General features: G+C 47.7%; 4 protein-coding genes across 4 annotated transcripts in view; 1 reads left to right on the top strand and 3 right to left on the bottom strand.

Annotated features, from left to right (window-relative positions):
• Positions 1-2,999: 2,999 nt before the first annotated feature.
• Positions 3,000-3,839, bottom strand: CCR75_005724 (uncharacterized protein; the record flags this gene model as incomplete). Its single annotated transcript, XM_067963800.1, has 2 exons — positions 3,000-3,126; positions 3,343-3,839. The coding sequence occupies 2 exons, from the start codon at positions 3,837-3,839 to the stop codon at positions 3,000-3,002; spliced, it is 624 nt and encodes a 207-aa protein (XP_067820807.1).
• A 168-nt stretch (positions 3,840-4,007) lies between these two features.
• On the top strand, positions 4,008-7,121 carry CCR75_005725 (uncharacterized protein). The gene is made up of 4 exons (XM_067963801.1): positions 4,008-4,615; positions 4,680-5,117; positions 5,177-5,235; positions 5,296-7,121. Exons 1-4 carry the CDS (start codon positions 4,066-4,068, stop codon positions 5,809-5,811), a joined length of 1,563 nt encoding a protein of 520 aa, XP_067820806.1. The 5' UTR covers positions 4,008-4,065; the 3' UTR covers positions 5,812-7,121.
• CCR75_005726 (uncharacterized protein) lies at positions 5,901-7,820 on the bottom strand (the record flags this gene model as incomplete). The annotated part of the gene is made up of 1 exon (XM_067963802.1): positions 5,901-7,820. One exon carries the CDS (start codon positions 7,818-7,820, stop codon positions 5,901-5,903), a length of 1,920 nt encoding a protein of 639 aa, XP_067820809.1.
• Positions 7,821-8,952: 1,132 nt separating this feature from the next.
• CCR75_005727 (uncharacterized protein) overlaps positions 8,953-11,968 on the bottom strand; it is a gene marked incomplete at both ends in the record, with an annotated part of 5,231 nt that continues 2,215 nt past the window's right edge. Inside the window, one exon of the mRNA XM_067963803.1 lies at positions 8,953-11,902. Within this exon, the coding sequence (XP_067820808.1) occupies positions 8,953-11,902 (2,950 nt within the window). The remainder of the gene's footprint in view (positions 11,903-11,968) is intronic.

The following is an 11,968-nucleotide window of genomic DNA, read 5'->3' as shown; positions in this document are numbered from 1 at the left end:
CCTAGCACTGTGAACTTCTCTTTACAAGAGAAGTCACTAAAGCTGAAGGCGAGTTCTACCTGAACTCCCTCAGACTTAACGAGCGCGCCGTTCGCTAAACGAACGGTCGCCTCTTCTCGCTTGCCATCCTGGCAAAGCGACTCAAACATCGCCGGTCTCTTTCTTAGAGCCGCGAGTTTCACAAAATTTTGTGATGCACCCGAATCCACTAGGAGGGTCATCACCTGGTCATAGCCTCTTACTTGAGCGCTATGGACCAGCAGGGTTGAGGTCCGAAATTTCGAGACCTCAGGGACTATGCTACCCATTTGTTCCACAACTCTGAACTTTGGGGTAGCTTCAGAGTCCGCGTCAGTAGAGCATCCCGCCCCTACTGTGGTCGATGCGGAACTAATGCGCCTCTCACGTTGGTTCTTGTTATCGCCCTTTGGGTAGGGAGTCCTCTTGCTGGGCGTCTTCGCTCCAGCAGGGACCCTGGCATAGCAGCGAGCCATCGTATGGCCGCGCTTGCAGCATTTATAACAGACCACGTCTGCATTACCCAACTCCATGGGAGTGGCAGCTGTCTCTCGGCCGACGGCTTATACCAAGCTGTCGCCGAGGCACTGTTGTAGGATTGCTCCTCAACTAAGGCAATTTGGATTGCCTCTTCCATCGTCGACGGCACCTTTCTGAAAAGGGCCTGTCGCGATGGGCCATGCCGTAGTCCGTTCATAATCGTGGGCACCTTAATGTGCTCCGGAATCGGACCTACGGTTATGGATGCCGACAGCGAGCGCATCTCTTGCACATACTCTTGCAGAGATCGCTTCGCCTGTCGCGCCCCAAAGAAGCGCGCCTGAAGCAACATTTCGTTGTTCGGCGGCTGGTACATGGCGCGAATCTTTTCCTTAAAGATCGCCCATGTAGCGAACGCCTTTCTGTCCGCCATGAGTAAGCCCACTCTGAGGCCTACCGCGCAGATGCGACATGGCGTACGAAACCATTTGGCTGTCGTCCTCGATGAGCTGCGCGACACCGCATTGCTAGACGGCTAAAAGCCAGTGGACAATCGTGTGCGCTGCAGTTCTATCGAACATAGGCGGGTCCATCCTAATGGGTCTCGCCTGATGAGGCCGGGCAGAGAGCATCTCAACAGTCCTGTTGAGAGCCTCGCTCCGAGCCTCATCTCATCCTGAGTCTGAGTGACGGACTCCGACGCAGCATGGCCCTGTGCCTCGGACGCGGCCTTCCGCTGTCCGAGCTCGAATGCCTCAAACTGCTCCAACTGAGCAACATATTGCTCAGGAAGACTACCCAGGAGCCTGGCCAGGGCTTGTTCACCAAGACCCTGCGCCATAAGCCCTGCCACCTCCCGATGATGTTCGAAGAGGTGAGAAAAATGAGCACAATCAATATTGAGGCTCATCCTCACGTACACAGGCAGTGATGCGGGTCATGGGAAGGATTTCACGTGCTACCAAGTGTAGGGGGGTACGTCATAATGCGGCCAAGCTCTACTTTGACACACACCCAGCACAGCGAGGAAGCGGTCTAACCTGCTTCTCTTGCGTGCAGTGAGGTAGTTGCGGTGGGCGCGTTGGCGACCTCACCCAACACACTAAGTACTTTGATTAAGAGTCGTCACGGGAGCGGCAATTCGGCTCCATGCGCGCACTTATCAAGTAGGACGTAGTTTTCAGACTGATTTATATTTAATCGTATTAAATATAAATACCTATTTTTACCAATTAAAATGCCATCTCTATAGATAACTCTTAATATGTATTGCGAGCGTATCTTTTTAGATACCTCGCGTAACGGAAGACGCTAGCCGTCATCACGGATGACGCTGGGCGTCATCCCTCCTAATGTGAATGCACCCATGTGCATCACATACACAAGGGTTGGTCACAAATGTGCACCACACCCGAGTGCTGGGTCTAATTACTATTATTTAGTAATTGTCCATCCCCTTAAGAACACTAAGTGTTTTTAACGGGTTTTGTGTAAGATTAGGGCAACTTTAGCCCGTTACACCATCACTACAAACTTTTTAACATTTACACGCATAAAGTATGGTACAAACTAGGAATTAAAATTGTTATTGCTGGTATAACCTGTCAGAAATGATCGGTTCTGTCTTTGCTCTGGAATAGAGATTCAATTTTGACGAAGTTCTGTTATTGGAACCCCGCACCCCTCATTACACTATGGGGAATTTCGGCTACAGGGCCTCCTCCCACCCAACTATCACACACCTTCGGTGCGGGTTGGCAGGGCGGCCATCCATTGGATGGTTGCTCGTCTGCTTTTTAGCCTATCTCCGGCGATGTGTCATCGTACCGCCCTCCGCGGGTATCGATCCACTTACCTCCCGGTCCCAGTTCCAGTGCTTAACCACTCGGCCACTGAGGTCGGTTTTGCTCTGGAATAGAGCAGGCACATGACGTCTCTCTGCGCACCGCTATATTAAAAGTGTTGTTCTATCTCTTGCCTGCTAAAAGGTTCTTTCATCAAACTATTACAGCTTATACCGTAACGTTATTTGGTGTCATCTTTTGAGTGCTTATCACCAGAGTGAATATGTCCACACAGTACGTTCGGCAATATATAACTTATGTCGCTAAGTATTACGATTATTCGGTATAGCCGTGCGAGGGACACACACTGAAAGGCGTAAACCAAGCATAAAAAACAAGTGCAATCAACATCCAAGAGAGCCTTTTAGAGTCGCAACTATACACTATTAATGTGAAATTTAACATACATAAACGAGATTTACAGTAAGCATTCAAGCGCTTCAGGAGTGCTATTCAGTCTTGTGGCAATGAAGGATGACCCTTGAGGTGCAACCAGGAAGAGGACGAAAGTAACGAGAACGCACAAGTTCGTGAACCGCTTTAAATTCTGCTGTAGCAGGTCAATTGCAATGAGAAAAAAAGGACCTGTACGCAGGTGCAATTTATGAGCCATCTTCCCTGTAAATAAAGCCGTAAAACCCATCCAACAGCATATAATTATTTAAATCCATTGTACCAGTCCGAAGTCATGCCAAAATAATCCTCCATTCCATCTTCTCCATCCTCGTCCATCGCTGCAGGCTCATCCATCGTTTCGTCGTCCATATCACTTTCGTACGACAATCTAAAGGTATACATTGTTAAATATTAAATAAGTTGCGAAGGGTGTCAAGAATTTGGGATCCATGGATGTGTGTACCCTTTGCAAAGACACGTAAAATATAGCACTTTTTTCTGCATTCGGTTGTAAAAAAAATAATTAAATGACCACCTAGCAAGCAAAAAAAACGCTTAATACTGAAAAAAAAGAGTGTTCCGTACTTCCATCTTGAAAACGTACAAATTGCCATCCGAAAAAGGGTCTGCGTCCATGTCTGGAATGTAGCTATACACGTCGCACTCGTCGAGCTTTATTACTTCAGCAATGGCTCCCCACATCTTGTTCATAAAGCCGCTACCGTCAAACATTTCGGCCAAGTCGTGATTAATACGCTGAAGAGCTCTCCGAAAGTCGACTTCTTTTCGAAATTGCTGCGGTCTCACGGCGCTAAAGTCGTAATCAGGAAAGCTAGCATTCATCGTTGAAATCAAATTAATAAGCACTTTGCGCGTGGCCGGCGCCGCGAGAGGCCCTAAAGGGGACACGCTCAGGGGATTGTTAACTTCCTCCATCTCCTGCTGATAATAAAGCTCCAGGCTCTTGGCCAACCGTTTGTCGCTCCCCGCCTTCTTGCACGAGTACGTTTCCAGCTTCCCAGTAATCAAGCGGTCTCCGATCTCACAGCTACTTAATACGGAGTTGAGCCACGATAGTTGGGGCTCCTCAAGGTACTTCATAAAATCTCGACGTTTTTGCCTTCTTCTGTCGTTTATTGTAAAATGCCGCTTCGACTTTGAATCTCCAAGCGACCTGCAAGAATTGATAACGTAAAAAAAGCGCTGCGTAATCTTCCGTAAATTTGCAATTTCGCAAAAAAAATTCGAAATTTATTTCTTAACAGTGTTCTGGCGAGTCTTTGTAATTTACTTCGGGTTACATGGTTACACCATTGTACATACGACCATGCGCCGCTCGGCGTTACGGAGACCCGAGAGCTTGACGGATAAGTACCGCATCTTGGGCAAGATCGGTGAAGGTACGTACGGTATGGTGTTTAAAGCCGAAGCCAACTCGGCCGCATTGCTTCCGCGTCCGGCCGCCATTGGCTTGAACGCCGTCGAAGACGAGGACCCCATGACGTTTGCGATCAAGCTCGTCAAGTCCCACAAAGAGGGCAAGAACGACGTTGTGCTGTCAAGTGCTACAGTTCGTGAAATTAAGTTACTACGCGAATTACATCATGATAATGTCGTGCATCTTCATGACGTGCACGTGGATCCACGGGAAAAGACGTTGGCACTTGTGTTTGAGTACGGGGACCACGATCTCCACGACATTATTATTCAAAGCAAGCAAAAGCCCCTTGGAGAATACACACGCAAGTCGCTTATGTATCAGATTCTAAAAGGTGTGGACTACATGCACGACGCGTGGGTAATGCATCGAGATATGAAGCCCCAGAATATCCTCGTGGTTGGCCATGGACGCAAGCGTGGCCAAGTAAAACTTGCAGGTGTGATACTCTATCGATTTCTAACAACAAGACACGTGTGCTGAGTGCGTCATGTCGTGTACAGATTTAGGCTTGGCACGTCTTTACAAAGAGCCGATCAAAGCGTTGTCTGATGTTGAGCGCGTGGTTGTGACACTCTGGTACCGCGCTCCAGAGCTGTTGCTTGGCGCAAAACACTATACCAAGGCTGTGGATCTATGGGCTGTAGGGTGTATTTTTGTTGAATTGATCAATACGCGCGAGTTGTTTTGCGGAAAGGAGGTCGAGGGGTCAAATGCTCCCTTTCAAAAGGATCAATTGGACAAGATTTTCAAGGTCCTGGGCATGCCAACGCCACAGTCGTGGGAGGGACTTGAGAATCTACCAGAGTACAACCACGTTGTGCAAATGGGACGGGAACGCAAGTACCCGACGCACTCGGAATTGAAAAACGCCGTCAAAGTTGGTGTCGGCCGTGCTGGCGCAGCATTGCTGGATCTGTTGTCGCGATTGCTGGAATATGGTACGTGCTTGAATGGCGACGTTCAAGAGGAGTGTATTGACGTGGTTTTTCTCGTACAGATCCTGAAATACGCATTACGGCGAAAGAAGCGTTAGAACACGAGTATTTTAAAGAAATCGTACGTCTCGTTTGGATCATCGGCGTTGAATTGGAACGACCTGACGGTGTCTTTGTGTAGGAGCCAGAACCTCGAGACTGGGCGTTTGACGAGCCAGGAAAGGAGCCGGTGTCGTTCCGTGCGCAGACGGTCGAGCTCGTGGCGGATGAACTTCTTCCGTGGAAAAACAAGAAAGACGGAGCAATTAAAGCCGACGTCAAAGCCGAAAAAGGAGTCACGTCCCCTCATCGGGACGCTTCAGTCAGTCGTTTACCACATCCCAACGACCACCGAGGTCGAGAAGGAGCTTCACGCAGTCGTAGCCACCAAAATGCTCGTGACTCGCAACAACCACGACGGAATGATCGCAACAGCTTTGGAGATACAACTGGCATGCGCGACAATCGGACTCGAAATCAAGCCGCTGGAGCAAGTGTCCAGGGGGCGGGTGGTACAGCGTGGAAAGACCGAAACAATGGCCGAGGTGGGCCGGCTGGACTCAATCCGGGAGCTTTGACTGGAGTGAAGAGACCCGGTAACGATCGCCCCATGAACGGAGGTCGTCCCCGTAGCCCCAAGCAACTGCGACGACGATGAGTGTGAAAGAGAAAAGAAGCATCAAATAAGCTATAGAATTAATAGAAAGTGACCGTCTTTCATGCAATCGCTACCTTGGCGTTCGGGCTTTAGTTTTTCGAACTTGTGTCGGCGAGCAAACACTCGAGATCAATTAGGCTTTGTACCAACAGATCCTTGAGCTGAGGAAGATCCTTGCGGTAGCTCGAGAGTTGAAATGCCGAACCTTCGTTCTCAATACCGTACCCAATGCCGTAACATTCGTCATTCACAGGACCAAAGCTTCCCCCTTCCAGCGCTGGGCTCGACAACGTACTCGTGGATAGAATGATTTTACTCATAATGTCGTGCGCTGGCAATGTATACAGTTCCGGCACGTCAACGCCTTGTATATTGGCCATCGCTCGCAGCGCAAAGAGATGCCGATCAAATCCTTGACCCATGACGCCATTCTTGGTCAGTTCGCTATGCTTCTTGACCGCCGTACGCAAAGCAGCGGCTTTGTCAGCGTCCGATACCGAAGCGTTTGTCATCGCATGCACAAACGCTACTGCTTCGTTTGTGCAACTACGCACGGTCTCGGTCCGTCCGTGTTTAAACGCTGCCGTGCTCGCGCTCTCGTACGTTGCTACAAACCGCTGATGCAATCGAAAGTGCGCCAATTGAATAGCCATTTGCATGAGTCCGTCCGTACCAATATCGTACTGCTTGCCAATAGCACGCGTGACGGGCGTCTCCGCACACGCAAGGAGCAACGAACGGACCCACTTCGCATACGTCGTTTTCGCTTCATTTAGCACTTGTTTCGTGTCACTCTGAATCTCCCACTTGAGCTCCTGGATCGCAGCGTGACCGCTTGCTTTCAGCACGGGATCCTGAATACTGTCACGGTACATCTCATTTAAATAACGCAACACCGCGACACCGTCGCCCCACGCATGCTCGAAATTCACAGATGCCATTCCATTAGCAGCAATTATGAGCTGAAAACTCTTGTCAAACCAGCGATTCGTGCCATCTCCGGTTAAGAACGTCCGGCTGACTTGTTCTGGCGTCGAAGGCTTTTCGTGCTCTAAACACACGATAAACAGCGTGCTGTCAATCTGCTCGAGTGTGGCTTTATTTATTCCGGATATCTCCAACTTCTGACGGACATTGGCCCACGCATTTCGATTCATAGTCGTCAAGAGGCCCATGCCAGGGTCCTGGGGCGTATGTTTTGTCAATGGCAGTGCCAAAATCGCCTCGACCTGAGCCAGTATGTGCGCGTCCGGTATCGCATCGCCAGTCACCGTAAGTACGTCAAAGGCATAGAATCGCGTGCCTCTCTGAACGACAACATGTCGCGCTTTCCGCGTGATCTGGAGCTCGTCTTTTCCGATCTTTGGCACTCGCGTGCTCCCAAACAAGTACTGGTGCTGCGACATATCGAGTGGATACGCCCCAAAGGCTGCTGCGCCGTAGAAACTCACGCTTTCGGGTAAAAGCTTGCAGAAATACTGGAACGCTTTGGTTTTAGTAACGTGGGGTTTCGTATGGAAAATATCGGGCTCGAGCTTCTTGTCCCGCAAAGTACGAAAGACGCGGACCGTGGAGGAAATAAGGGACGCTGCGCGTTGATGCTGCGTGTTTTTCGCGGCCACGGGATCCATTTTGAGCTTGATTTGTGGATTGTAGTTGATAGGAAGCGGCTGGCGGTCTTGGAGGTACATGTCAAGCCACCATTGATTGATGTACGACGTGTGTTTGTTCGCCGAATCGCGAGCAACAAGTGCTTGGTGGAGTTCGCGGCCAATTCCACGTTGAAATTCTGCGACGGTGCGCTTGGAGTCGTGGAGTTGTTGGGGCGACACTACAGGCTCGACAGCGGCCAAGTAACGGGACAAAGTGTCTTCGAGCTTAGGGATGGGAAGGCGCAAGAGGCTCTTTTGAAAGTGATACGTCGGGATGATGGTCTCTTGCACGTAGCTTCTTGCTGAAGAAAAGGCACGAACGACCGCGGGTCGCATGGAGGCGGAGGGCGGCAGCATCAGGACGGAGAATGCGGAATCCGGAGTTGAAGATCTTCTCTGTACTCAGAAAATATCAGATTGAATCGACTTGGACAAGTTTCGGAATTACCACGATATAGTGTCATGTACCGAAAAGACCAAGCCATATTGCCAGACGTAGTTAGTGAACACAAAAAAGACTACCTTAATTTCGAATTGTTACGTAACTGGGGAGTCACTTAAATTGACTACCTATCGACCAGCACTGATTTCATTTGTTTGGGTTTAAAGACTATGCCACTTAATTGATTTGACATTTTTGAACGTTCGGGCAGCTTCATTGCATACGTCGGCAGGAAAGCCGTTTTTTAGGCGCTCCCATGTTTCTTGAACCGAAAAGGGTTGGTGCGATGTCCGATCGTCTTGCACGCTGACCCTTCGCACCGCGTTTAGGTCTTAAAAGTTGATGCTAAGCTTTTCCGAGTCAGAAGTACTAATGCCGCATTCATTGCTGACCAAAACTACGCTGTCCAACGGGTTCTTACATCAAGGATTGCCACAATATTTGTTGTGTTTTAAATAGTTGACGAAGTAAAAATGTATGTTATCGGACCAACATTGACTTATACAGGCTGATAGCAAGCTCATTTCCTGGACAGAACAATATTCAAAGTTTTTAATTAATTCTAAAGAAATTATTAAAAATCATCAGAAAATGGATATAATCTTACAAAATTTGCGATACCAGTTTAGTCAACCCCATAAATCCAGACCTTACCTCGCTGCTCTATTGCTTGAAGGCAGTGCTGACCGCATTTTTATAAATTTTTCGAGGAACCTTCATTCGCTAGATAGTTCGATTTTTCAGCGGTTCGAATTATTTTAATCTTTGCGCGCATAAGATCTTTCTAAGCAGTATTGACGGGCTCCGCTTCTTTCTGGGGTGCCAACAGTCGCTATGATATTTTGCATCGTCCGAGTAGCTCCGAAGTATTACAATATAAGGAATAAGCAAGATGATGATACATGCTATGCTATGCTTCCGAAGATTAATTACGTATATTATATAATAACACTAGAGGTCTTGTTCTGCGTGCCTCCCGTCATGAAGACATATAAAGCAGTTTCTTTTCTTCGAAATAAATAGTGGCACACAATTCAATAATAAGCGTTAGTTGTTCGAGCCATCAGACCATTGCCGCGCAAGCTTTTCGCGAGCCTTTGTACGACCACTAGCACTCGTTGCATTTTCCGATTCATTCATAGCGTGTGAGACTGGTGTCATAGGATCGATAAGAATTGATGATTGAGCGGAGGACGAGTAGCTCGACATACTTGATGTGGTGTCCCCAATCCCCACAAGACGCTTCATATCAATACGAATTGACTTCGATGAGACTGTTGGTTTATCACTGCTGATGCCTGCATTAGCAGTCAGACCATCGTCGCCCTGCCGTTTAAAGCACCGGTTGGAAAATAATTCTTGTTCATGTTTTCGCAATAGCACTTTAAAATTCTTTTCACGAGAGCTCATGACATCTTTAATCCAAGCAGGTACATGCGGTATTCGCTGCATTCCCACATACGCGATCGCTATTAAAAAATGTTCCAGCAATAGAATAATGACTAAACGCCACGCAAAATGCAAACAGCCAAAGTCTGGCCCGAAAATAAAATCGTCCAAACTTTTCCCTTGTTTTTCAAGCTGGTTTTGAATATCTCGCACGCAGTTATCTTGAAAAAATTCAAGAACACCAGTTGAAATGCAAATTAATAGCACATTGACAATTACAGCGATATACGCAAAGGTCGTCAGAATGCCCTTCCAGGCCCCAATACCATTCGCTCGCCGTGGAATTGGACGCTTTAGCGTCTTGCATAATCGGTACCCATCAGTACGACCTTTTATACTATTGATCAGGAAACACGCGAACGGCATTAGAGGCCACAACATTGAAAATATGACAGTAAAACCGAATTGCACCGTCAAAACATGAAAGTCATCGTACGGATCATAAGTATCTTGGGCACTGTCAAATACTATCTCACGTGCTTTCTTATTAAGTACTTCAATCTCGGATGGCGTGTACTCGAGGTAGCGTGAACTCGACTTATTGTCAAACTGAGACTTTTTCTGGTCTTCATAATCCAGCGAGCCTAGAATCTTCATCGCACCAGCATCACGTACACGCTGTTGCGCTTGCACATCGGCCCGTTCCTGGGCGTATTCGCGACGCTTTCGGACGAGAATGGGGGCAACTAATCGCAAGAGTATGTTGAGCAATTGCGTTATTACGATTGGAGTAACAAACATGGCACCAAGATCAACATGGCGGCGGTCAAAAGTAAAAAGACCGACACACTGGATGCATGTGGCATCCTTGTCACCGACGGGACACGTAATGCACGAGCCGTCTTGGTCGACATATGGGCCAAAGCAGCAATTCATAGCGTCGCCGGAGAACATGTGGTTAAGACAGTTCGTCAAGTAATTACCCAGCCCCGGAATCACAAATACAAACGCGAGCGAGAAGAACCACGTATAGTAATTTAAAAAGTCAAGCAAAAAGAGCTTGCTTATTAAAGCTCGTTCATACTGCTCCTCCGTCCGATAATTTTCCCAATGTGTGAACAAAGCGCCCATCTTGGTCACCACCATATTCCACTGTACGACATCGACAAAGAAGCCAAATATGCAGCCTTCTAGCAAGATCAAAAACCATTGGATCGAGAAAATGTGGCTCTCCTTATAGGTAGCTTTGAGAATTTCATAAATAGTCACCCAGCTTGCGACGAGTACAAGCATAATGAGCAACTGCGCCAGCATAAATAGAATGACGCAAAAGTACTTGGGTAGTCGTCGCCATGCCGGGTACACTACTTCCACGTCTCCCGTCAAAGAATTTACACGGGACTGTCCATAAAATTGCTTATTGCAATACTCAATCTGTTTCACATGAAGTTTTCCCGTCCACTCATATTGCATGCAAGCATTTTCACGCTCCCACGACTTAAGAAATCCAAATCCCCAAACCACCGACACGCCCAGACCCCAAAATGGCAGCAATCGCATATATGTCGTCATCGTGATCACTCCACGCAAAAGTTCCAGCAAAATGCCAATTGCCGCAAGTGGAATAAGCCACGTATTGTAATATTTGAGAAAAGCAAAATAATAAGCCACTTTTTCACCAAAGTTATAACGCAACGAGCGCAGCACTTTTTTGTCATTCAATTCATGCAGTCGCCATGACGCAACCCACCGGTGGATTAGCGTATTCGTGACGCTCTGGTTATGCATCGGAAACAGATCATGGATCCACACATCACTTTTCGATAATCTTGCCCTCTGTTCAATAATGTAATCAACAATTTCAATCCGTTCAGCCGGTGTCAATGGATCATTGCGTCGCTGAGCCACATCCTGTTCCATATCCACGACGGCGCCATGATCCATCCACATTTGTATTCGAAACTGCTTCACCAGCGATAGAACGACTGGCTCTGGTGCACGAACCAGTAGAATCAAGTACCCAGAGTGCATCTCACCCTTTGAATCGCCTCCATCAATAATATCCACAAGTAGTCCTTGGGCACATAATTTAGTAACAATCCTACGATGCTCGTCTTCACTTGCATTCACCATTGGTGAACTAGTCATACAAAGACGCCGAAACCCTGAGCGCTTGTACATAGCTTCCGCAACGCAACTCATTGGTGATCTACCCGACTGAGAATCATCCACAGCGGTGCAACAACAGATACAATTCAGTGCTCTTCGAATGCATCCAGGGTTTTCGACTTTGCGATTTACAATCACTGCAAAATCATAATTCGGAACTATACCGTTTTGAATCTCGTCTGGCGTAAGGTATCGATATTTTCCTGGCGCTAGAGCTTTGGACGAGGAGATATTGAAGTAACCCTTTTTGCTGTTAGACCTTTTCTTTTTAGAGCTGCAAATAACGACCTCACCACTGTCATAGCTTTTCTTGCTACTTGAATTTGAGTTTCGATCGTCCGAGTCACCAGAAGATGACGATCGACCCACTAAAAACGTGCTCGAATCCTCGCACTCGTGTTGCGCGGTCTTAAGCGTCGTGTGTGACGGTTTTTCACCGCTACAACGTCGTCCAAGTCCCTTCGCATGACGCTTTTTGACCCATTCCTTCGATTTGCTAGGCTTC

Source organism: Bremia lactucae, linkage group LG12 (assembly GCF_004359215.1).
Source record: "Bremia lactucae strain SF5 linkage group LG12, whole genome shotgun sequence".
NCBI classification, from domain to species: Eukaryota; Oomycota; class Peronosporomycetes; order Peronosporales; family Peronosporaceae; genus Bremia; species Bremia lactucae.
Note: the sequence above shows the minus strand (reverse complement) of the source record. Positions and strands in the feature narration are given on the sequence as shown.